This window comes from Aythya ferina (genome assembly GCF_964211825.1).
Source record: "Aythya ferina genome assembly, chromosome: 3".
NCBI classification, from domain to species: Eukaryota; Metazoa; Chordata; class Aves; order Anseriformes; family Anatidae; genus Aythya; species Aythya ferina.
The window spans coordinates 53,974,017-54,000,993 of NC_140298.1; the positions used below are offsets into that span (position 1 = coordinate 53,974,017).

The following is a 26,977-nucleotide window of genomic DNA, read 5'->3' on the forward strand; positions in this document are numbered from 1 at the left end:
CCTCAACCCCAGCTGCAGGTGAGTGCCGGCCGCGGGACGGACCCGGGGGCTCTTCTTTCCTCATTATCTCGCTGGTTTTCGCCCCGCAGCTTTCATCGCCGCCCTCCCGGAGCTTCATCGGAAGCCGCCGGGGCCGAGAGCCCGGCGGTGAGGCCCCCTCCTTCCCTCAGCGCCGCGGCCGGCGGGTGGCCGTGAGGCGGAGCCGCCGTGTGGCGGCGGGGCGGAGGCGGGCCCGATGGTGGTGGCGGCGGCGGCCCCGCAGTGTCGGGCGCTGCCCGGCAGGCGGCGCTGTGGCCGCCCGCGCCGCTCTCGGCTCGTCTGGGAGCTGCGCTGCCAGGAGCCCCCGCGCGCCCGCCATATTGGCGCCCGCGCCGCAGCCGCTGCGCCTTGTTCCTCCATCGCCTCCCGGCGCGGCCCAGCGGAGCCCGGCGGGGGACGGGACGCGGGCGCCGCCGCCGGGCGGGGAGCGGGGCTCGGAGGCCGGGAGGAGCCGGGAAGGAGCCGGGCCCGCGGCCCCGCTGCGCCAGCCGCCATGGCGAGGAGGCCCGGCGGCTCCTGAGGCGGGCGCGCACGCACGCAGCGAGCCAGGCTGAGCCCCCTCCCGGCCGCCATCAGCCGAGAGAAGCCGCCCGGCCCCCTTCCCGCCGCGACATGGAGGCCGTGAAAGCCTTTAACAGCGAGGTGCGTGACCCCCTCGCCGGGCGCGGGGAGCGGGCGGGGCCGCGGGGCCCGGCGCCTGGCCGCGGGGAGGGGGCGGGCACGGGCAGGGGCAGGGGCAGGGGAGCGGGCGCCGGGCGGCGGCTGGGGAAGGGGCCGAGGCGGTGGCGGAGCGGCCTCCGCCCCGGGAAGGTCGGCCCGGGCTGGGGGCTGGGGGCTGGGGGCTGGGGCGGGGCGGGGGAGCGCTCCCCGGGGGCTCCCAGCCCGCGCCGGGCGGCAGAGCGCTGCTGACAGCCTGCGGGGAGCGGGAGGAGGCTGAGGGGGGAGAGGATGCAGCGGGGGAGGCCTCCCCGCCGCCCCCCGGGGGGCTCCCCGCGCACCAGGCCCCCTCCGGCCGCCCTCGGTCCCCGTCTCCTCCGCCTCGCGGAGCTGCCGCGTTGAAACGCAGGGGGCCGGGGAGGCCCGGAGGCTCGCCTGGGTGGTCGGGGCGGCAGCAGGCGTTGTTCCTGCGCGCCTCGCCCCGCGCTGGCCTGCTGCACCTCGGCGCTGCGAGCCGCATCGCCGGGAAGGGCTGGCCAGGGCGGCAGGCGGGGGCACGGCGCGGGGCTGCTCCCCGGGCCCCTGGTTAATGTTTCCTTTGTCGCGAGGCCGCTCTTGCGACAACTGGCCCGCTCCTCTTCGCCGCAGGAGTTTGTATGGCTTACCTGAGAAAGTTGAGGTGAGAACAAGGAAACAAAACACCTACTAGGTCGTATGTCATAGGAAACCGGACCTACACATATGTTAAAGATAGAAAGTATCAGCGCTGACTACAATGTATACTTCTGCACGCTGCCCAGCGTGGGAGCTCCAGGTGGCCCTCACTCTCCATCCCCATCATACAAGTGACATGGTTTTAATAACTTAAAAGAATACAATGTTATTTTGGTTTATTTTTTCTTTATTATTATTTTTTTTTTTTTAGCCAAGCGATGTGCTAATATGCTAGCCCTGTTATTTCTATAAGACAAAACACAATTTTTACAGGTTTTAAAACAGGCGGGTACTTCCTTATAACTCAGTAGCAGTTGAGTAGCCGTAACCGACATACAATTCTAGGTCTGGTGTGTAATGTAATTTAAATTCTCAAGTGGAAGAATCCCAATAACCACTAAAAGAAAGATAAGGTACTACAAACTACTTTTTATTTTTGAGTTAGCTTATATACTTTATTCTTAGGTAGGGAAAAGGAAAAGTCTGGTCACAAGCTCAGAAGAGCATAAACAGATTACAACCTTTTTCTTACGCACACTTGCTAGTGTGAGCAAAAGTTTTCCCTTCCATATTGGAAAACCACTTCTGGCTGACTTGCTACATGCCCAGGTATAAGTACCATCAAAATGATTAACTCTGAAGACTTAGGGTGAAAATCATAGTGAAGAGGAGAGCTTTAGGATATGCCTTAAATCTTTTAAGTGATTGAAAAAGAGTATGCTTTGAATTGTTGAAAAAGAAAACACAGAAGATGAAGTTATGATGTTTTGATCATTTTTTTTCCCCTATGGCATTAATAGATAGCATCTATGATAAGACTTGGTTTTATGATTTCTTTCTGTTTTGGTTTAACCTATGTCTCTGTATTGGAATGCAGGAAGGCTTTAAAGATACTATTACCAAAACCCTTATCCTAGAAGTAAACAATACAAAACTTGCTGTGTTTGCGAAGTCCTGAGTATAATTGCTAGCCACTCCAACATCTCAGTACCCAATGCAGAACTTGAGTTTATCTTAACTGTTCGTAGTTGTTTCTGGTCTAACTGACCTGTGCACATCTTGCATTTTAGAACTGAGAATGTGGCTAATAAATATTTTAAATAGCTGAAGTGGATGAGTCCAAAGGTTGTAGTCTGTGCTATACCTAAATACTTTAGATTAATTTACTTCACTTCTAAAATTCCTTTTCTTTGTTTGTATGATGTTTTAAGGTCATGTTATACTCGAAAAATGACGTCAAAATTCCGTTCTAGGGATTAGGGGCTTAAAATAGATGTAGATTAAATTTAGCAGCAGATGGGATAGACTTGTAGGGGAAAAAAAAACAACAAAACAAAACAAAAAACAAACAACCTTTTACCATGCCTTCTCTTACATGGTTTGCATTCAGTTAACAATTTTACAGTAGTTGATGTAGTTTATGTAATTTACCAGTGAAATCTAGGTGATGCTTTAGAAGGAACATTCCAAATACATTTAAACACTTAAATCTGCAGTGTAGGTACTTCTACTGTTTGTTTCTTGTTTTTCAGGGAAGGAGTTGTGTTTGGATTTTGCAATGAAGCTAAAATAAAGACAGCTGTCCATCTAGATAGTGTAGATGGCTCAAAATGTATGTGTAACCTGAGCAAGATCCCATATTATAGCTGTCCTGTACAGTAGGCACAATTGAAGTCATTAGCATAGAGCGGTCATTAATTTGTTTAGAAAGAAGTATCTCAAGTTTCCTTGAACGCCAAGTACTGGAAGTAATGCCTGCTGTTGCGGAAAGTTGTTTCATGTCCAGTGATGATACTTGGCATTGTCAGTGCTGTGCCTAATTGTGTATATAAAATTAGCTCTAGCATTTAAAGTCCCAGGAAAGGTAAATTTGAAGATGAGAAATAATCGAACTGACAAGTAAAACATGCTCAGTATTGTTCTATTGCAATGGTTAATACTTTACCTTTGAGTAAAAACTGAACTAAAAATACAATATTATACAACTGACTTGGTATACCAGTATTTGCTAGTGTTTTATACTGTACAGTTTATCATTTGCTACTGTTGACATCCTAAAGTTTCGCCACTGCAGAATCTTTTTTTTCCAAGTCTCAGTTCAGGCCCTGAGCTTCTTCTGAAAAGTACAGCATCAAAGTCAAGAACAGGTCTTGACAGAAGAAAATGGCTTAAATGTTTCAAATTCGTCATACGTTCCTTAAAAGGTATTTTGTTAAAAAGAATTCAAATGGACTAGAGACAAGCATGCTTTCTTGCAGAGTGCTAGCACGAGGATGATAGTGGTTTAATTGCAAACTTAAGTAATTAAAAGCTAATGTATGTTATATAGTTCAGTGTTAAAGCCTTATTGTCAGTTTCAGAGCTAGCCATTCTCAAATCAGTTTCAGATACTGTGCCTGAAATTGTTTGGGGGTGCTATACTCATACAATATTGGAATTTAATTTAGGGAAAGCAGAGATTACAGATTAGTTTTAAATAAAACATAAACTGGATATTTGAAGTAATACTTTGTTAGCCACATTAACTGCATCTTCTATGCATTTCTTGTCTTAAGCAGCACAATATATTACTGACATTGAAGATTCAATTTTTAATAGGGAAACTGTTATTTAGAGGGAAAAATAAAAAGGAAAAAAACAAATCTTCTCCCTGAAGCAGACACCAAGAAGAAATTTATCTGTACAGTAGGGTATTGGTCTTTTTTATATACAAGTGGATTGAATGGAAAAATAAGTATCATGAAGACATGGAAGTATTTGAAGGGGAGGATGCACACAAAGCACTCTAAAAATAAGTTAGCGATTATAGTTTGCATAAAGAGTGATATTGGTTCCTGTGCCTTTTGTCTTGTTAATCTAAGCGTCTTCTAGGTGAAAGAGCCCCAATTAAAACACACACAGAATTGTTAGGCTGGACTTCAGCTGTTATTAGCAGTGCAAGAGGTTGTCTGCACACAGGTCATCATAAAATGAGCTCTTGGTGTGCAGAATGGTTGTGAGAGCCATTAAAGATGAGAGGAAGCGATATGTAAAATCAGCGTTACGTTTGGGTTAACTGCTGCTTCTGAAGTTTGTCAGTGGCCTGAGTGTAGCAGTCACTGATCATTTGCTGGTGATGCAGTTAAATATAAATATACTCAACTTAACTTAATTGTCTGTTGGTCACCTTTACCATGAGGTTTCTTTAGAGGGAAATGTTGTAGGTGGCAGTGAGGAACAATTCAGTTAGCTGGACTGGGGAACAGTTCAGAAATGGGAGCAATGGTGACAGCAGGGAACAGTTCAGAATGTGCCCCTTGGAAATAACCCACATTTTAATTACCTGTTGGAGAATATAGGTGCATGAAAGTGCAGAGGTGTAAGTCAGTTGTTCTATTTTAGTATGCTTTATTTAAATGGCATATTCTAAAAATCACCAAGGCAGCTTTTTCACAAAAGAATGCCAGTTGATGCTAAAAAAAGCAAAATGGTATGCCTCATAAAGATGCTAAATAGAGATTGACTCTGAATAGCTGGGGAGAGTGATAAAAAGGATTCTCTTTGAAAAGAGGAGCCAGGGCTTTGATTAGTGCAAGTAGTGATACTAGCAGTTGTGAATGAGGAACAGTGAAAGGGCATGTAAGCTACTCCAGGGCGAGTTATTTCTTAGACCCTGCTGCACGTTTCACGGTAGCTGAAGCACCTGAAACATCTGCAGAGTTGGTGGTGGTGGTGGTTTTTTCTTACCACTGAGCAAATGAGAAATCCTGTCTGTTTCCTTTTCTCTCTCGCTAATAGTTTAACGGTGGTAGAAAAGTGCAACCTGCTTTCACATCCTCTGCTGTTTTGAATAATTCTGCAACTGTTACACTTGAAGCTTTCTTACTTTTTGTTTATCTGATACTGCATTTATCGTCTGAGATTCATAACTTTTATTGTAGCAAATTGGGATGAAAACTTTTGTTTTACCTCCTGTTCTTAATTTTCAGAATAAAAAAAACAACCTGCTATATTTGCATCTGCACATAGACCCATCTGGAAAGTTGTCTCCATTTTTCATTCTTAACCTCCAACTTGGATTTTAAGAAGTTCTTCAACTTTATTTTGCTTCATAAACCCGTAGTGCACCTCAAAGAAAAAACACCAAATCTGCAGAAATCATATGAATTCCCTTAAAATACAGCAAAACATTTAGAAGTTTGTTAATTTCACTTTTGGCGGGATTTGAAGAGCAGTACTGGTGAAATGTAAATATTTCACCAGGTTGCTTCCCAGCAAGAGTTGACCTATTCACCTTTTTGTTAAAGGTGTATATGGACAGAAATCACTTTTCTCATCAGGACGTAGTAAATATGAAAATGATGTTTCACCTGATTAAATGTCTCTGTGTGTGCTGAATAAATATTTATAGTCTCAATATCTCATTTTCAAAACCTGATCTGATCTTTGCCTTCCTCCAGTCACAGAATCCTGAGTTCTGGCCTTGTAAATGATAATGCAATGATGTGTTAAAGGCCCCAAATATTAGCTTTCTTTTCTGCATATATTGCTCAAGGACCTCACATCTTTTGTGAAGTATCATAGGGCAGACTTTGATTATTTTTCTGCCTTCTATGCATACATTTTAGATTTCTTCTTAAACCATGGTCTAGATTGGATCCCTGTGTGCTTGGAGGAGGTGGGGGGCGGTAATGTAGACCTCTGGATTCTGCTAATGCTGCTGGGTTGTGACTGGGTAGTTCCAAGTATCAGTCCTGTTTGCTGTTCATTTAGAGCACAGCAAACCATTTTGCAGTTGAACACAAATGCACTTCTGAACTCTCATGACTACAGTTCCTTTGATTTTTTTTTCACATGCTCACTAAGACCGTGCCCGGGGCTATAATCTTTTGCGAAGTACTTGAAATTATCTTAACAAGTCTTATTAGAGTTTGCCATCAGCAGTCTGTTTTCCTCTGGCAGTTGTAACAGTGGAGTCTAGTAATCCAAATGGCTTTCTTATAGAAAATCAAGAAATATTCAGAACAAGGGTATTTGATAAAACACGTCTTCAAATGAGATCCAGACCTTTGATTATTTTCATGAGGAATTTTTCACTTAGGAGTAGGCCTATTTTTTTTTTTCCTTGTCTGTAAAATTGGTCCATCCCTAGACAGCCGCTGAGAAATTTGTTTCCTGAGTGGCTGACTCAGCCTTGGTTAGGGCCTGCATTCCTGGCCTCAGCAAACACCGCTGCAACCCATTGTAAGGCCTGGCCCAATGGTTTGTAATTGTCTGTTCACGTGTGCATCCAGAGGTCAGCTTGGCTTTGAACTCCAGAAACAATATTAGTCCTTGTTCTTGTAGCATAGCTTTTGGTGAATTGCATGAGCTGTTCTTCCATTTCTTCATTTCTTTGGAGCTATTTTTCTGCCATGTTTCTCTGGGAGTACTGACAGCAGCAGCAGCCTACCAGGTGATTTTATTAACCTTATTCACCTGCTGCTTCTAGGCTCTAGCATGTGTTCTTGAAGAGAGCAAGAGGGTCTTCAGCTATTGCTATACTATTTAAACTTCACCTCTCTTTGCCAGCTGTACTGACCAAAACCAACCCTTTTTTATATATAAAAATATATATATTTTTAAATGAGTTGTTAAAATTTGGAGAAACTAAGAGGAAATGAGTATGTTGTCACCATGACCCTCTGTCAGATTTATTCCACCATAAACATAACGTATATTTCTTGTGACAACCCACTCCTTATACTGTCAGGCTTTTAACAAGCGAGCTATCATTTGTACAGAAGTAGCAACCATGGACATACAACAACTTGACGTTGTCTTTCTACTGTTTTCAAGAGCTTGTCTACAGAGTTTAGCTGATTGTACTAGGTAGACTTTTGATGGTATGAGTTTTATTACATTTCAAATGAATAACACTGGATTGCTACTTTTCTTTTTCTAGTGTTGTGATTATGCAAGCAGTAAGCTGGTGGATGTTTTTCTGATGCTTTGACATATGGAAATATAATGAACGTATTTAAGTTAATAAAACATATATATTGAAGATATGGCACCTGCAGCAACTCCACTTTCTATGTATCAAAAATAGTAATACATTTTAACCAGTTTATAGTTTTGACAGCCAGTGCTCTGGTTCCCGTTTACAATACTAGTATAAAAAATGTGTTGCAGAGGAAGAGCAGAGCTTAGATCTTGAAGGCAGTAGCAGCAAGGAGCTCTGGTTTGGGTGGGTGGCGACTGAGCATAATCACAGCAACAGCGGAGTTTGAAGGCACCCGTTTCTGTATCCTTGTGTTTGTTTATTTTGAAGTTCTGTCTTAATTACCACATCTGTTTTGAAAGATTGGAGTAAATACTTTTTTTGTGAGCACTGATTACAGCTGCACAAGGTATTTTATAAAAGGCACTGAACAGCTGTATTACGTTGTTGAACTGGAATTTATAATTGAAATAACATGCATTTTTGGGAAAGATATTTCAGCAGATCCATCTTCTTGTACTGTTTGGCCTAGGGTTCTGCGTTTCCACATATTCGTTGATTTGGATTTGAGTGGTCAGGGTTTCCTTCTGTTTTGGAGGGTTGGGAATTTGGAAGCTTTGGAGGGTGGGGAATTATTAGTTACTTTTAAAAACAGAATTGATTACATGTATCCTTTGCTTTCCATCCCTAGTATTCTGTTTCTTGGAAGTACAGAGTACTTTCAAATGAATGCTGCTCATTCTAAACTGTTGCTTTAAAAATCTTGGCCTTATAGAATGTTTTATAGAGCTTTCTTGGCAGATCACTTAGAAACTAGTAGGATAGATAGAAAATATAATTTTAATATTTTTGATATTGATGTGATTGAAGTTTTAAAAAGAGAAATAATCATGTTTATACAGGTCTTTGCATTTTCCAAAAATCAAGTCCAAAGAGCTTACAATATATTAAACTGAATATTGAATTCTTATGGAAAGATCCGATCAAATAGAAGTTTTTCAGAATACTGAATCTCCTATACATATCAACAAAACCAAGCTGGTTTGTATGGAAAGGAATAGGTTATTCTCTGAATCTACTCTAAATGACAACTACAGGTTACCTGTTGATTTTAAAGCTTGGTAATTAGATAAGCTTCTTAGGTTGCTTCTTAATTTTCAGAAATTTGAAGTGAAACAGCAGGAAAAGAGAAATATATATATTTAACAAATGTGTTGGTTACAGAGAAATCCAACCTGCTACAAAACATGTTTTTTTTTTTTTTTTTTTTTTTATTTTACTACTATTTTGAATCATGAAGTTTCATTTGGAATGCAGGGAATTTTAAGCTGTACCTAAGGAGAAAACTTTGAAATCAGTACAAAAGGATAGCTTTTCTTGTAAGCCCTGTAAGCAGTTGGCAAGGAAAATATTCAGCTCTTTGATTTTCAAAACATTTAGGATCTGTCCTTGTACTTTGTGTCTTAAAATTGTAGAGGTGTGATTATATTTAGACTTCTCAAAGGCACCTAACTTCATACTACACTCCATTCTTCCAAATCAGGACGTTGCAGCAAGAACAGAGGGCACTTCTCCAGCCAGGGCAGCCTGTGAGCTGGCCTCTGGTATCCTGCAGTCTGATGTTGTCCCTGAAGATGACAAATTTTTCTGTTGGTGGCATAGAATTAGCTGTAAATCATGCAAAAATGTTAGTGATGGAAGTGAGTAGTGTGGCAGGAATGAGGAGGGAATTACAGAAAGTGAAATAGCCCTTTTATGTTCCCTGCTTTCTTATGCAATATTCTTTCAGGGGTCATGTGGACCTGTTGATCAATCATCTTTCTGTTGTTGGGAGCTTGGGCTATGGTAAAGCACTTAGTCTTGCCTAGCTATTCTTTGTGGCCCATTTAGTTTTGTCTAAGCTTTTTTGTTCCCATGCAGTCAACATCTTCAGCTAGTAAAAAGAGAATAAGAGGAACTGTATTTTATGGCTTGTTAAAGATCTGGGGGCAAATAAAGAATGTTCTAGAGGCAATGGCCTCTATTCTGAACTAAACATCTGTTTCTTAGTTGCAAGCAATTCAGGAGGCTAGATTGGAATCCGGCTTTCTTTGAACTGTAGTTTTAGGTTCGTAGTCTATTCGTACAGAGCAGGTTATACTAACGGGACTTAGAAGCTTTCTTTGAAAGTAGTAAACAAGAGGATTTAGAGAAAATTGTAAATAGGCTGTAGTATGGTTTACAGCTCTAAAATATGAAAACTAAAATGGATTTTTGTCACTCCATCTCAGATTTGTTCAGGCTCAGTAAACTCATTGTGTTTCCTCAAAATGAAATGGGTAGGAGAAGGATTAAACAAAGGCAGTGATAGTAGTACCTGCCTTCGTCACATGCTGAAGAGTTCTTGGCTGAAGTCTGGCTTGTTGGCTCTCCACTTTATTTTACTCAACTGTTTACACACCCTGTTAGGGTGAGTATTCAGATGGCTTCTGCAAACATAAACATGTGGAGAGTAGTATATAATACGACTGACATGTAGGGACTAAGCTTTTTAAGCAAGTGTTCTCAGTTGCTTTTAAATATTTTATAAATCAATTAAGTGTAAAGGCAAAAGGAAAACACTGGGATATCAAACATATTGAATGCTATTTTTGTGCTTTAATATAAACAGTGTTATGCACTTTAAGTGTTTGAAAACAGCTGTACTAGGATGGTTGCTGTTGAATTGCAACCCTGTCTTGTTCTGTGCTTTTTTCTAATGTTGGATTTTAGCAACTCACATTGTTTTTCATTGATTACTGGAAGAAAAGAGCTTTTCATTGTTCTCATTTCAAACTAAAATGTCGTATGCAGAGTGGAGTGAGCACCTGTCGTTCTGGTCATCTTACATGCACGTCTTTTATCTGCAGTTTAAATTTTTTGTGTAGCTCACAGAAGATGTGCTAATTGGGTTCAAATAACAGTTCTCACTGGTAGGTCCTAGTCAGCTCCGATCAAAAATCTTATTCACTGAGGGATGGGCTCAAGTAATTTAAGTAACTTCTAGACAGTAAAATTGAGGAGAGCGTATAAAATACAACATAATAAAACTTGTTGATTATATCTCATTTTTTAAAGCAATGACTGACAATACTCTTTTCTTGTTCTTTGCAGTGTGGTGATGTAGATAATTTGGTAAGCAATTCAGTGACTATTTCTGTATATACAGTTGGATTTGATTGATCTCTAATGCTATTGAATTGTGAAAAAAAAATGTTAATCTGTATTAGCCATGACTTTGAAGTATTTGTTTTGTCTTTACTTGAAAATTGCAAACATTTATTATTGTATATGATGTCTGCTTAGTGTTGTTTCCTGGTAGCAGCCAGGACCAAATGCTTCAGAGAAAAAAAATATTTCAGTAGAGGTATATGTAATTGATATCCCAGATATCAGTTCTGGACTTGATCTCACACTAAAGATTGGTCTGAGTCCTAAAGTATTAATAGCAAAATGTTTATTCCCTTTGTTGTAACAATGCTGTAACTAAATGAGTTAGAGGAATGAGTATCTGTTCCTTTAGATCAAACCAGAGGTGTGCATAGCTTTCAGTCCTTCTGGTGGCAAAACTAGTCTTGTGTGAAAAAGTTATTTCCTACCTGTTCTTTTCTTGCTTTTATAAGGCCATGACCAGAGTAAGAAAATGAACCTAATACTAAGGAAGCTTTATTTTAAGAAAGTTAGCACTTTGTTCTGATTTTTATTCAAGATATCACTATAGTAGGGAAACAGCTGTATGGTTCTCTTGTGTGTTGAATAGGAGTGGTGAAAGATCTCAGAATGAAATGCTGGGCTTTGTAGATGCATAGTACACCAGCGTTTTCCATGGAAGTGCAGTAAGTTGCTGTGTGGGTGATGGACCATAGAGGATGTAGTTCATTTCTATGCTGCCTGGTCTTCATTTGAGAAACTTTAGATTGTAGCTTAGCAGCGTATAGCATATTGCCTTGTAAATTACAGTTTTTTACAGTAAAGTTCACTTTTAACAGATATTTATGATAATATTATCTTTTTTAGCACATCTTGAATTATATTTCTGATATTATATGCATTACTGAACAATCAAAATTCGAAAAATTGCTGATGAATTCCTAGACTTTAAGTAATCCTTCTCTTGAAGACCGCTTCTATTAACATAATTAAAGTTAAAAACAAACAAACAAACAAAAAAAAAAACAACAAAACCAGCAGAAATTCAATGCTTTAACTACAGTATCAACCTGATCTTTGTCTTTACCCCATTCACAATATATAATTTATACAGTTCATTAAATATTTGAGCAAGCTCATGTGTGTTTTGTTTTTTTTTTTAAACTTCAAATTTTGGAGATAAGACTACAATTTATATAAAATGACATTGAGAAAAGAGAGTATTAATAATGTGGTTAAGTCCTAACTCTTACATATGCTAGAATACTGGCTTTTACATAGTTTCTTCTGTGTCAGTGTCATTGCCTTTTGCTGTTCAAAGCATTAAATTGTTATATCAGAGACAGGAAAATGCAAAATTGTGTATGTGATTGGCTTTACCTTTCAGCCTCTTCTTTCTCTGGATATGTTACTTAAATCTAGAATTTTGGGGTAGAATCTATGTAACTTTGTATTTGGAACCTGTTACTTCTGAAAGAGATGCATGAGGAAATGACACTTTTTTTTTTTTTTTTTTGTCCAGCGAATGCATATAAAACCTTTCTGAGGCCAATTTCCTATATATTCCCAGATTAAATCTGTTGACTACAAGGGAGAGGGTGCTACAAGAGAAAAACACTTAAAGATGTGATAGTAAAAGCTGACTCTTAAGGCTTCTTTTTTTAACCAGTGCAATAACAAGAGAAATATCAGTTGAAGATAATGAGAAATAAGTACCATGATTTGTATTTGTCTGAAGCAGTTCCCAAATGGATATAAAATGAGAAAGAATCATTGTGATTTTTATGAGGGAAAATGGTATGTCATATATGTATGAGAGTTCTTTCAGAAAATCTGCAAGCATGTGGACAAGGGAGAACCAGGTGATGCTAATTACTGGGATTTCCAAATGGTAGTTGGCAAGATCCATCCCCAAAAGTTTGAAAAGTTGAATTGCATAGAGAAAGAGCACATCTTTAAATTGTATGGATAACTGCTAAAAGGGGAAGTGGGAGAAAAGACTATATGTAGAAATAAATTCCTGTTTGATGATGTTATCTTATGCATATTTATTTATGCTGGGAATCCACGCATTTCAATATATTTATAAATGCTGTGAAAAAGGGGTTAAACATTGATGCAACCAGATTTGTTGGATGTATTAAGTTATTTGGGATAGTGATAATGAAAGGCTAACCATGAAGGATTGTGAAGTGACGTTGCCATACTGACTGTTAGATGGCAGACTGCAGTTGCAAATCTTGCAGTTGAAATAAAAAGGCCTGTTAAAACTTCAGCAGTAATCAAAACAGCAAATAGGATCCCAAAAATGTTTAGGAAAGAAATAGAGACTCATTATACTGACATTACATCCATATTTTATGACACGTGCAGTATAGTTTCCACCTCATATGATCATTCTGGCAGAACTACATACATAGAGAAGGGCAGAAAGGACAGTCAAAGGAATGACACAGGTTTGTATGAGAAGTTAGTAAATATTAATACTCTTTTCAGGCTAGAACAGAGGTGATAGAAGGATGATAAGATAGTGGTCTAGTTCCCATTCTTTTTCCCTGTACTAGTGATGTGCCTCAGTAAATAATGTATTTTCTACTATATCCTTGCTCAAAGAAAAGGAGAAGAGGTTACCAAAAAAGTCAAAACCCACAAAAACATAACCAAAAGAGAGAGAAGGTAAAAAATAAATAATAATGAGAAGTGAGAAGTGTTAAGATTTTTTTTTTTTTAAAAAAAGGAAGAAAGAAAAAAGAGAGAACTGCAGAGGAATAGAGACAGCCCAGCAGGCCTGATCACCACCACCACTTCTTGGAAGGGTCCAAGTAGGCATGGGGGCCCTGTGATGATGCTCAGCCCAGAGGTGGGATCAGACAGGGAGCTTGAAATGTCTGTCATGTCTCTTGTCAAGCTTCCCACTCCTCCTGGCACTTGAAATGTCCAAGTTGACTAGGACTCTGTAAGGGTTGACAGGAACGTTCAAAGGTTTGCTGAGACTTTGTATGTGGAGGGTAATAAAAAAGGGAAAGGAAAGAGTACCTGCAATTTCATGAGTTTCTGGAGGACCTGGAAAAGGAACCTGACATACTGGATGTTCATATGGTGAAAGGGTCTTCTCGCCACCGAAGGGGCACGATCCTATGAGCTCATCTCTATAGCTCAAATCCTCCACTGAGAGCATTCCTCTTAAGCAGTAAACTTGGTAAACAGTATAAGCCACCACACTGGTGTTTTTTCACCCTACTATGGCACTGTCATGCTACTTAATATTTTGGTGTGTCACAAGGCCAACAAGTTGGAGAGGTGAAACAGTTGGATAAGGATGGTTTTGGAGGCATGACTATGAAGTGAATTGGTTAGCTGTTACACAGTCTGTTGAAGAGACTTGGAGAGGAAGTAGTGGTAGTTCTGGAGACATCATATAGGTGTGACCCTCTGTGTGTCTCAGTTACATTTCTGTACTGTTGAGTTAGCATAAGAGCTTTTGAAATATATTTTTACAATTAAGACAGTAACAAAGCAGGTTGACAAGATAGTCTCACAAGACAGCAAGAAAAAAAAACACACCTTTTTAACACCTACCAGCTACTATGATCAGCTTGAAGACTCTCAGTGCTATCTGTCTGATAAGCTGCTGCTTGCTTACGTGGCCGTTTGGCTGGCACCTGATTCTTACCTGGTCAGATCATTACCCTGGGAATAGCTTTCATTGAGACAGATCAGTGTTTGGTGATAAGTGCATCTTTGCAGACTCATTTTGTCTTCCCTTTAAAGTTTTCCTAGTGATCTATATTCAGTGGTTAACCAAATGTGAAGACTTCTATCAAAGGTTTATTGATTGTTCCCCAACTAATTATCAAAGTGGTGGTGTCAGGGCATGACTAGATGGAATCATCATAAAGCTAGGCTGTAAAACAGCTTCCCTACACCCAAATTGTTTGCAAACTGATCTGGTGTTTCCTTTAGCTGTAAAAATTTTAGCTTGGAAAAATTAATGCTCACTTCTATTTTGTAGTTTCCAATTTTGTTTGCAATGTGTTTGGAGCTGAGCAATGTTCAATCATCTGGAGTACCTCAGAGAGGCAGTCAGGTGTTCTGTCCACAGCTTTCTAGAATAAACTAATACAACATTATATTTTCATTGCATTGCAATCAAATGTATGCTAGCATTAAGTGTGCTAAGTTGAAAAATCACTGACACTTTTTATAGTAACTTGAAAATAGTCTCTTTATTTTTCTCACAAAAAAAAAAAAAATCCAAAAATTCACATGGGAAAACAGCATTTAATGTTCTTCATAACTTAATTCTCTAACTTTTTTTTTTTTTTTCCCCAAAAAAATGTAGCTAATAGTTTGGAAATGGTTTCTGTTTTACCAGCACATGTAGACTGCTCATGACTTGTCTCCAATTATTAGCCATTTTTTTTTGCCTCAAAAAAATGTGTAGGAGTGTAGTCTTCCTTCCTTGTTAGCATGTGTTCTTTGGAAGACGTTAGTTTTGCTTCCTTCAGCCTCAGATATTTCCTTCTGTGGCTCGGTTCATTTTGTGTATGATAGCACTATCTACCTTTACAGAGGGAATGTCTTACCTCTAGGTTTTTGACTAATGTGCCATAGTTCAGGAATGAACAGTAGAAAACAAAGCTTTGTATAATTTTGTCGGGGATGTTTGTAGACTTTTGTGAGGTTTTAGCCATCCTATTTATTCAAATAAGTAGGCTTATTGAAGCAGAGGAAAAAAATAATAAAAATAAACAAACAAAAAACAGCAAACAAACAACAAAAAAGCAACCAGCATTCTCCCCAAGCGTTATATTTGCGTTCGGGTGACTTTACTCAGGAGAGTTTTATTCTGTCAGATTGAATCGTGGGTGAATGCAGAACTCCTTGTCGTGTTACGTTTTTCTGGGCAAATGGCAGAAGACTCTTTTCTTCTCCTCGGGTATTAACGGAGGTGGGGAAAGAATATCAGTTTTGTTTGGATTATCATATTTATTTTTAGTTCCTGGTGCAAGAAAAAAGAAAAAGATGTAAGCATAAGTATGCAAGTCTTTCCAACTGTGAAGTTATGAAAATAACTAGAAAAAACAGGTTTTGTTGGTGGTCAGATATATATTGGTAGGGGTCAGATGCTTAAAGACATGCTATACTGATCATTCTTTTTTTAGTCTTTTTGGGCAAGTGTCTGGTATGGGTTGATGTTTATCCAGAAAAGTAGATAAATTACTAGTGAATGGATTTAGATATTCTTCAAAATCACTGAACCATATGGTAGCTCAACTGTTAAGCATATTTTTTGAAGTTTCCATTATGGTTTGTGTGTCTACTCCCAGGCTTTCTTCTTTCAAGCTTGTATCATAAATGTGACTGGCATGTTTCAAAAACTCTGAAACTTACTGGTTTTGTCTGCCGTGGAAAGATTGTAGTATTTCACTTTTCCCCCTCTGAAATGAGCTGTATTTCTCTTGTGGAGAAATGCAGCTTCCTGACATGATAAGGCTCAAACTTCATTCAAAAGAGTTCTTTTTAACCAGGAGCTGTGTTTTATAGTAGCATACAGATTGCTAGCTGTATTTTATACAGTTATTTAAAAGAGTGGGTGTGTTTCATTATGGTACCTGGGTGAAGACATATCAAGATGTTAATAACTGTTACGGGTGAGTCATGTCCCCCTGAGGCACACCAAAGCTCCCCTCCAGGGCAGGGAATTCGCTGAGGGAAACAAAATAGGCAATTGAGAGCCACCTACACCAGCCTGGTTTTCACTTGGTCCCTGTTAATTTCATGTGGCACGCTCCTCCTCCCCCTCACCTTCCCCACAAGGCAGGGTTGCATTGGCACCTGCCATTTCCTTAGAAATCCTGCTTGAAGCTTCAACACCCTTGAAGAGCACCCTTGTTCTTAACTTGAAAGCTTCTCCATACTTTTTATCATCCTTAATGATTTCCTGCCAACCTTGGGGATTAGAGGGGCGGGCAGAAATTCCAGAAATATTAATGAGAGCGCCCCGTAGGTTAGTACAGTGTCCTAAATAATGTTGTGGTTCTAAAAGCTGTGTTTACTATGGAGATTTTTCTGGTTTACTGTTGAGCTGTTGCTTTCAAAGAACCGTCTCTTGCATCAGCACATCTCATTCCTGAATGGCAATAGTCAGCTTCAAAGCCTGTGTCCACTACTTCGTGCGTGCTTGCGTTTCGTTTGTTTGCCTTTTTTATTGGTGGTATCACTGATGTTCCTTTGCAGCTTTTGCTAGTCAGACTTCATCGTTCCTATCCAGAACACAGAGAACACCACAGTCCCCAGCACAAACAGGACTCTGGGACTTCCTGCTGCTGTAAACAAAACGACTTATGGCTATAAATAAAATGATTTACTCAACTCACTTGTTGACTGTCCGTAAGGAGTAACTGGTTTGTCATGCTAGTGCCTGTTTAGCAGACCTTAGTTTCTTGGGAGCCTTTTGTGAGAGATGCCTTTGTGGTTTGTGCTAAATGCCTTTTGGTACGCCAGGTGGGCTGTGTCAGGGATTTCTCTGTGTGCTTACGGAGCCTTCTAGAGAACAGCAATAGTTTGGGATGCGGCTTTTCTTTACAACAGCTGTGTGAAGTTATCTGTGCCAACTCGTTCTTTTCTTTCAAGTAATTTATTTATTTATTTATTTTCTGGTACAAACACTGAACTGAACTGATATGTGGTTTCCTAAATCTCCCCTTGAGAGAATTTCTGAGCCCTTCTCAGAAATTCCTCTTGCTTCTCCTGTCTTTTAGCACAACAAAATCGCGCCTGATTGATGTGAAAATTCAGGAATCACAGTTAGTAGTAGGTCTTTGATTCTTGAGTTCCTTCACAGTTTGGTTCTGGCAGTTCATTATTTTTCACTTTGCGAACTTTTTCTGTGCCACGTGAGGCAGATTGTGGTATGGGAAGTCTCCAGAGTTTTTCTTCAGTGCATAGATCTACAAACAGATGCAGAGGGTGGTTCTTCTGTTGGGTTTTATCTCCTGTGAGTCCTTTTGTATGCACTGATTGTCTTTTAGCCCTGGAGGACCCCATGGACAGGTCTGTTACTGTTTGCCTTTTGAAAAAGGCTTAGATGTTACACATTTTCCTTGTTGTTTCTGAAACTCAGTTGCTTTTTTTTTTTTTTTTTTATTTTACTTTGCCAGCTACAGTGTATGGCCACTTTCTTTTTTTATCCTTTTTGGATACCACTTCTGATTTTCAGTGGTATACCTATCAGTTTGCTTCAGAGTGTTTCTCTGACTTTAACCACATTGGCATTTTTTCCTAGTTTGTTTAAAGGCTTGTTTAACATGAGGGCAAGCGGTTACCTTCTGCCAGTGAGCATGAATGCCTTATAAAATCATAATCAGGAAATAATTGTAGTAAACTGTTCTGACTAATCATTTGTACAAAAGGACATACAAGAAAAAATGAGCCAGACTATAAATGCAAGTTCTAAAAACAGAAATAGTACACATCATAGGATCACAGAACGGTTTGGAGTGGAAGGGGCGTTGAAGACCACCCAGTTCTGACCCCCTGCCATGGGCAGGGACACCTCCCACCAGACCAGGTTGCCCAAATCCCCATCCAGCCTGGCCTTGAACACCTCCAGGGATGGGGAATCCACAGTTTCTCTGTGCAACCTGTGCCAGTGCCTCACCACCCTCTGAGTAAAGAATTTCTACCTAATGTCTAATTTAAACCTATCCTTTTTAGTTTAAAACCATTTCCCCTTGTCCTATCCCTACACTTCGTGACAGAGTCCCTCTCCAGCTTTCCTGTAGGTCCCCTTTAAGTAATGGAAGGCCGCTATAAAGTGTCCCTGGAACCTCTTCTTCTCTAGACCGAGCAACCCCAACTCCCTCAGCCTGTCTTCACAGGAGAGGTGCTGCAGCCCCTTGGATCAGCTTTGTGGCCCTTTTGGACTCGCTGTAATGCATTCATGTCCTTGTTGTGCAGGGGACCCCAAAGCTGAATGCAGTGCTCCAGGTGGGGTCTCACAGGAGCAGAGCAGAGGGGGAGAATCACCTCCCTCACCCTGCCACCTGCACTTCTTTAGACATGGCTTAGGATATGGTTGGCCTTCTGGGCTGCAAGTGCATGTTGCTGGCTCATGTTGAGCTTCTCATCAACCAACACCCCCAGGTCCTTCTCCTCAGGGCTGCTTTCAGTCCGTTCTCCACCCAGCCTGCATTTGTGTTTGGGATCGCCCTAGCCCAGGTGCAGGACCTTGCACTTAGCCTTGTGGAACATCATGAGGTTCGCACACGCCCACCTCTCAAGCCTGCCCAGGTCCCTCTGGATGGCATCCCTTCTCTACAGAGTGTCAACCATACCACACAGCTTGGTGTCATTGGGAAATTTGCTGAAGGTGCACTCAATCCCACTGTCCATGTCACCAACAAAGATTTTAAAACAGCACTGGTCCCAATACAGAATCGGAACGTTAGGGATTGGAAGGGACCTTGAAAGATCATCTAGTCCAATCCCCCTGTGAGACCAGGAACACTTAGACCATGTCACACAAGAACACATCCAGGCAGGTTTTGAATGTCTCCAGAGGAGACTCCACAACCCCCTGGGCAGCCTGTTCAGTGCTCTGTCACCCTCACCATAAAAAAAAATTTGTCTCATACTCAAGCAGAACCTCCTATGTTCCAGCTTGTACCCATCGCCCCTTGTCCTATCATTGGATGTCACTGAGAAGAGCCTGGCTCCATCCCCCTGACACTCGCCCTTTCCATATTTATAAACATAGTAAGGTCACCCCTCAGTCTCTTCTTCTCCAGGCTAAAGAGACACAGCTCCTTTAGCCTTTCCTCGTAAAGGAGAAGCTCCACTCCCTTAACCATCCTCATGGCTCTGCGCTGCACTCTGTCAAGCAGTTCCCCGTCCTTCTTGAACTGAGGGGCCCAGAACTGGACACAGTATTCCAGATGCAGGCTCACCAGGGCAGAGTAGAAGAGGAGGAGAACCTGTCTTGACCTACTAACACACCCCTTCTGATACACCCCAGGGTACAGACCCCTGAGGAACACCACTCGTTACTGGCCTCCACCGGGATATGGAGCTGTTGACCACAATTCTTTGAGTGCAAACGTCCATTCCTAATCTACTAAGTGGTCCATCTGTAAAATCCATGTCTCTTCATTTTAGAGACAAGCATATCATGTGGAACAGTGTCACGTGCTTTGCACAAGTCCAGGTAGATGATGTAAGTTGCTCTTCCCCTATCCACCAGTGCTATAACCCTATAATAGAAGGCCACCAGATTTGTCAGGCATGACCTTCCCCTTAGTGAAGCCATGTTGGCTGTTGCCAATCACCTCCATATATATTTAACTCTATTTTCATGTTTTACAATCCTGAATAGATGTGATTATTTTTCCTTAACTAGATTGGAAGTATATTTGATTTGTTTACATGCCTGTTTTCTTTAATATATATATATATATATATATAAAATAACACAATCATGTATGCTAGATGAAGAAAAAAACAAACACAAAATTTCATTGCTAGAGATGCATTCAAGTCTTGCCTCTCAAACTAGCCTAGCAATAGAGCAAGTGGAGAGGAGTCCCTGGTTGACAGTTAATAAACATAATGTACGAATTAGCTGAGGATGGAGCTAAGAACGTGGGTGCTGTTGATAGGTATTCAGGAAGGCACTTGTGCATGTTAGGGTATCTGTATTCAGTGAAGTGTGGTTTGGGTCTGCTTGCATTTGGATTAAGCTACCCTGCAGGTGTCTGTGTCTTATGTAACTCAATTCAGTACAAAGCTAAAGATTGAGTTTAATTTTAAGAAATGACATATTTCTTAATTTCATAAGTGAAACTCGATTTTTTTCAAAAGTCTTGCATTAAGTGATGCAAAATTCAAATAGGTATTTCACACAGGGCCCTCACGTTTTCCCATGCGGTATTACAGAAGTTGCTCCTTCATAGTTTTTCTACCATGCATTGATGGGCCTTAATCACTGTATTCCAAGTGAATGTTGTTTTCAAAATAAGTGTTTATAGGAAATAAAAGCTTCTTAAAGACTATTAAGGAAAAAAAATATTCAGAAGAATTAAAACCCGGAACAGGTGCACCTGTCGTCCAAAAAGCCTCTCTCTAGAGAAGTGTTCTCTTAATTTTGCTGTTTCGTTTGTTTATTTTTAATGGCAGATCATTTAAACCAGAAAATACAAGGCTGCGTTTGGCTCTCTGCTACCTGCCATATAATCCTGTTGTTTTGGGGCATATTCTGAATGGGTGGTACTAAGGCAACTGACTACACATAGCTAATGCTTCAGAGTCAGTTGTGACTGGTGTTTGTCTCCCAGCAGTTTCATAGCGCTCTTGATGCTTTGAACTACCCCAGCCATCCATTCACCCATTCACCCACCCACCCATCCACCTTTTTTTTTTTTTTCTGAGGATTTCAAAGCTGATGGACAGGTCAGTGTGGTCCTAGCACGTGGATGTGAGTCAGTGGCTCTGCCTCCTTGTAGCTGTGTGTCTGTGGTAGGGAGCTACAATTCCTATCTTCTGTTGGTCAGTATTTGGATTGGCAAGGCGGCTTCCTGAATCTAGGCTGGTTTCATTCTCGCTCACATATCTGAATGGCTTTTGCTAGTATTTTGAGTTTTGGGAATGCTGACTAGGAATGCATGAACTAAGGCACACTGCGATAAAGTAAGCAAAATGTTTCTGGCACTCTAGTGGCCCCAGAAATAGTTTAGCTGTAGTTGTGTATCATCCAGCTAAGCCACTGTGTAGGACCAAATGACCTGCAGTCTGGTAAATCACCTCTGAGCAACTGAAAATTAGCTGAAAGCTGAACACTGAACTGTAAGAAAAAGAAGAAACCAATTGGTTCAAAACCAATCTTGATTCTCTGCCTTTTGTCCCTTTTCCCAATACCTGCTGAGAACATTTACATATTTGAATTCTAGAAGGCTATTGCTTTATTTATTTATTTATTTATTTATTTATTTATTTATTTATTTTATTTATTTGAGAAGCACATAAGTAATTCAGAATATTTTGCAACAACAAGTAGGGTTAGTTGAAAACAACCTGTTTTAATAGTTGTTGAAAAAGTGGATGTCTAGCTGTGAACTAGTTTTTCACAGTTTTAATTGAAATTCTTTCAGGCTAAAAAAACTTGCACTTATGCAAGGGCAACCGATTTTTTTCCAATTTGTCTTTTGACAGCTTTGCAAAGTTTTAGCTAAAGCTGTTTTTGACAGGAAAGGACAGAAAAGCATCTCATGTTTGCAGTGAGAACAAATCCTTCTCTCTTGAGAACTTCCTGTTAACTTCAGAGCAATAAAATATTGTAAGCAGCTTGGGGAGCATGACCTATATTTACAATTGTCTAATCCTTTCCACTGTATGATCCTGTTTACTCTTAAATTTTACTTTGTGAAATGCAAACCATTCTGAATTATGTTTTCTCAGCTAGCTATTTGCTTAAGATTGAATGAATCTTAGGAAACTAAAGAAATAAATACATTGTATTGCTCAGGGTGTGTAGTAGGAGAGGAGGGTGATCTTTTGACTTTTTTTCATGCATGATTTTATGCAATAAACTCCAATTCTTTTTGCCTTTAAAAAGAAAATAAAGATGTTTGTATGGGCAGCCATTCCCATTATTAGGGCTCTGTTTCCAAGCCAGCGTGCTTCTAAATGTACATGTTTTAAACAAAAATACAGGGTAAGCTAAGTCAAGAACATCCTTAAACTTGTTAGACGTTTTGTGTCTGGTCTTGTGTATGAATGCAGCAAATACTGGATAGTACTGTGTTTGTTCACATCTAGGTTTGAAGGAGTAAAGAGCAGCATTTTTATTTTATTTTTCAAAGCCATATGTTGTGAATAATCATTGGTTTTCACAGCAAGTAAAGAGCCTTGGATGATGGATTTCTGACTCAGTGTGAAGGATGGAGTTGCTTCCAATTACCACCTATCAGTCATAGCTGTGAAGTTAGTTCATATACAGTTCCCAGTATGTAGCAAATTTCTGATGAATATGTGTCACGCTGGATTGCTTCTGGCAGGAGATGTATGTACAAGTAAAAAGTTATTACTGCATCTTTGGAGTGTGGGGGGGGAGGAGTTCCAAAACACAACTTGTATATTGTCTGTCTTCTGGCTTTTAGATATTACGAAGTTACAAATCTGTGTTGAAATTGAGAACTCAGATGGACTTTTTTTTAAGGATTTGTAGTACTTTGGATATGTTACTTCTTTTTGTTAAGTCAGTAAATGAAGGAAGTCTATGCTTTTTGCGAATGTGCTGGTTTAAGTGGCAAAAGTGGTACATGTTTGTTTTCATTGGGCTGGAAGTTTTTGTTAAGATAAACAAGATTGGTTTCAGTAGGCAAGTGATGATGAATATAAACATATTTGGTTAAGCATCTGTTCTGCTTCCATCAAGTGTGTGTACATATATATACGTGTGTATATATATATATATATATATATATATATTATTATTTTTTTCCCTAGAAAGGGAAGCTTGATGAGAGCTGTCATGTTTGCATATCCCATGCATTTCCTTTGTAATGTCACCTGTGGGTGTCTGCTGTATGTAGTGCTAATAAGACCAGGTATACAGTGACCATTGCAAAGAAAAACCTGTTATCTTATAAGCATTTTGGTTGTTACGTTATATTTAATTGGGCCTTTTTATTTCTTCTTAAATGGGGGATGCCTTTGCTTCTGTAATGTACGCTTAAAATGAGATGAAAATCAGAAGTGCTATTTCATAGTGGTAAAAATACTGTATTTTTTTTACTTTCTGCAATTCCGGAATATATTTCTGATCACTTTTTTCTGCTTTGTTTTTTGTTTTTTGCAGTTGTACTCGCTAAATGATTACAAGCCACCCATTTCTAAAGCTAAAATGACACAGATCACCAAGGCAGCAATCAAGGCGATAAAGGTAAGGACTTGGCTAACTTCTTTTAATTCCCTTTTTATTTCTCATCTCACAATTCTGTAGCATTCCTTTTCAGATGTGTTGTTCATAGATTTTATTTTTGATGTTGCTTGGATATAAGTCATCCGTAAGCTTTAGCAGTAGGACACTTAACTAAAGACTTATCTCTCCACAAATTAAAACTAATTGCCAAACAGCAACAAAGCAACAGAAAACAGTACTGAAAAACAATGGAGGAAAGAAGTACGTTATTAGTGTTAAGCATTAAAACAGATAGACATTAAGTGAAAGTTTGAGAAGTGAAAAAGAGGATAAGATAAAAGCAAAAAAATACATGAATTTGGTCCCTTGCTGCATTTGGTCCCTCACTGTATTTGTGAGATATGTATTTCAGCGTATCTTATGAGGTACTGGAACAGTGTAGCTCAGGCTTCCACATTTATCATCTCAGTATCATGGTTTAATTTTTTAGAGCGTTTACTGAGATGATGTAGAACTATTGAGATGATATGCAAGATGATTAAAAAAACACAACAACACATACCATAGGAGAACTGTAACATCCACTAAATATTTTTCCTTTATATTCATGTTTTTAGGTTATTAAAGCAAATATACATGTATGTAAAATAAGTGAGATACAGAAAAATGCTATCCTTGGCAATGTTGCACTAATGTCTTCAGACATGCAGTGAAATAATAGTATTTTTTTCATGAAGGAATTACATTCTTACTATATAAGAAAATGTCATTTATAAAAAGAACAAGTGAGATTAACTTTTCCTTATGCTGTTAAATCTTCTAAGGAAAACAGCATATTCAGCTGTAGGTATTGGATTGCTGGTTAATCAACCAAAGTTCGTAATTGTAGCTTTACTGTCCATATTGCAAGACTTGAACAAGTGTATGCATCTTAAGATTTTCTCCTCTATTGAAATACTAACTTTATTTTCCAGTTCTACAAGCATGTTGTACAGAGCGTTGAGAAATTCATTCAAAAGGTAAGTCAGTAACAGGTATTTCATGTTAGCACAGAGAAAAGCTTCCTCAATTAGCATTATACAGATTACTCAAGACCATCATGTTTTATGTATACATTTTTATCACAGAACAGTGTATTTCAGTTTTCAATTGCATTCTGTTTCTGATAGTAATCAGTAGGTGGTCATAACCCATGATGCAGAAAGACAAATACTGTGTGGATTCTGCTTTAGAATTACTTCTGTAGGTATATTCATTTAATGTTAAAAGAGGCTGTCAATTAAATGAGCAGCTGACAGCAAAAGAATTGAAAGTGAGTGACAGTTACTTTTGCTTTTCTGCCAGGTTTTCCCATAGATTTTAAAGTTGAAGGTGACCTTTCATTCTCATCTTTTGTGGAGTGTGAGACGTAGCATTTCAGTTGGTAGTTCCTGCAAATTAAAACAAACAAACAAATATGGCTAGACTGGAATTAATTTGGGGGAAGATGCATTAATTATTTAAAAATTCTACATAACAAAGAGTTTTATGGTACTTTGCTTTCTTGCAACAGTTCATTATTGTTGGGTAAAACTACATTTTACCTGTAGTTGGAAATGTATGGATTCCAATTTGTAAGTTCTAAGTCATAAAAAAAGAGGAAAATTATCATTGAGTGTTAGTGAATTTCTTTGTATCTGATGTACAGTGTTTGTTTAGAACCTCTCAGATTCTCTCTGATTAATAACTGAGGTGTAAAGATAATTTGTAATACTTTGTCTGTATTACCCGGTGGAGATAACTAAAGAACAACATTCCAGTCAGCCCCATTTAATATCTTTTTATTAATGACCTCAAAGATGCTAGAAATAGTACACAGAGGAGGAAGTTATGCTCACTGGGGAAGGAGAAATAATAAAAAGAATGTCTCAAGATAAATAAAAAATATTAAAGGTGAAAGAATGGAGAAAAAGAACTAATACACTTAAAATTATGAACTGAAGCATATACAAAATGCTTGAGAGAAAACTAGGAGGAGATGATACTGAAAGGCTGTATTAGAGGTGATGGATGACTTTACAGTGTTAAATAGTATGTTTATAGATTATCTGGACTAGACAGGGAAACAGTGTACTTCCTCATGTATTCTTTCTCATCTTTTCCATGATTTCTTGTGTGATAAGTGTGTACGACAATATTCATGAACTAATTTCATGTCATAGTGTAGTCTAGTGATGATTTCATTGTATTTCTGTGCCACTTCTCATTGTATCATAAAACTGATTGCACCTGTCTGGTGCAATTACTTTGCAACTAAAAGACCAAAATTTTGCCTTTGTTAAGTAAAATTGCCTAAATAATTTGCAGTGTAGTTAGAACATGTTTTATGTATACCTTGCTGTTTGTAAATTATGCAAGTTTTTCACTGTTTTAAAGTAAGTATCAGTGGGATATTCTCAACCTATAAATGTCTGCTAAAATATCTTCTTGTTCTGGCAGGGGGAATTTATACCATACACTATGTAGAATGACGTAAAATAAAGTAAACAAGTGTTAACTTTAATGTTGATTTTAATATCCAAGAAAGAAAAAAAATATATTGACTTATATTCACTTACATTCAGCTAATCCCAATGAACTATTAAGAATTTGTTCATGATTTATGCTGCTCTACCTGTCTTAAAATAGGTGTGCATTTAAAAATGATATGTGGTTCATGTGCTAATTTTTAAGAGATAGATTCAAAAAAGTTAGGTTTTTGGTGGTAATAAATGAATTTCAAACCATATAAGTATTTATAGAATACATACAGCTGTGCCCAACTGATCATTAAGACTTAACTGTCTCTGAGAAAGTTTCATGCTTCATCACAATCTATTAAATAGCAAACATTTTGGTAATACTTGGACCCATTTCTGTGATTCTGTGATTCATTTAAAAATAGGGCAAGCTGTTCATGTTTAGTCTGCCATTAATGGTTTGTGTTACTTTTCACATATGCTTATTTTGAATTATCATTCTTTGCAGTGTAAACCAGAATACAAGGTGCCTGGCCTATATGTCATTGACTCCATTGTGAGACAGTCCCGGCATCAGTTTGGGCAAGAGAAGGATGTATTTGCTCCAAGATTCAGCAATAACATTATCAGTACTTTCCAGAATCTGTATCGTTGTCCTGGGGATGACAAGGTAAGCCACTTTCATATTTTTTTTTCTAATAAAAGCAATCTTTAGTATGTTATCCATAAAGAATAAAGATTTTGATCTCACTTTTTGCTTACTACAGTGGATCTATTTATAAACTGCTCCTTACGCATTTTTATGTATTTCTTTAATTTTGCTTGCCTGAGTGTAGGGATGGGGGAAGATGCGTGCAATTAGATTAATTAATCTTTCCAAATTAATTAGTCTTTACTAATTACTATTTGTGATGTTGAGACACCCTCTGTATGTCAGCCCCGGGTTCATGGGTTAGATATCTTTGATGTGATGCAGTATAACTGTTTTTATGGTTCTTAGTGTTTTGTCAACCTAAAGGT

General features: G+C 39.2%; 1 protein-coding gene across 4 annotated transcripts in view; it reads left to right on the top strand.

Moving 5' to 3' along the window:
- Window positions 1–318: 318 nt before the first annotated feature.
- The window catches only part of SCAF8 (SR-related CTD associated factor 8), a 184,087-nt gene continuing 157,428 nt past the window's right edge, over window positions 319–26,977 (top strand). For all 4 annotated transcript variants that reach the window (XR_014691969.1, XM_084515842.1, XM_084515843.1 and 1 more), the window contains exons 1-4: window positions 319–681; window positions 23,397–23,480; window positions 24,434–24,478; window positions 26,466–26,627. Coding sequence is in view for 3 of the 4 variants with exons in the window: in XM_084515842.1 (XP_084371968.1) it covers window positions 652–681; window positions 23,397–23,480; window positions 24,434–24,478; window positions 26,466–26,627 (321 nt within the window). In the remaining variant the exon portion in view is untranslated. The remainder of the gene's footprint in view (window positions 682–23,396; window positions 23,481–24,433; window positions 24,479–26,465; window positions 26,628–26,977) is intronic.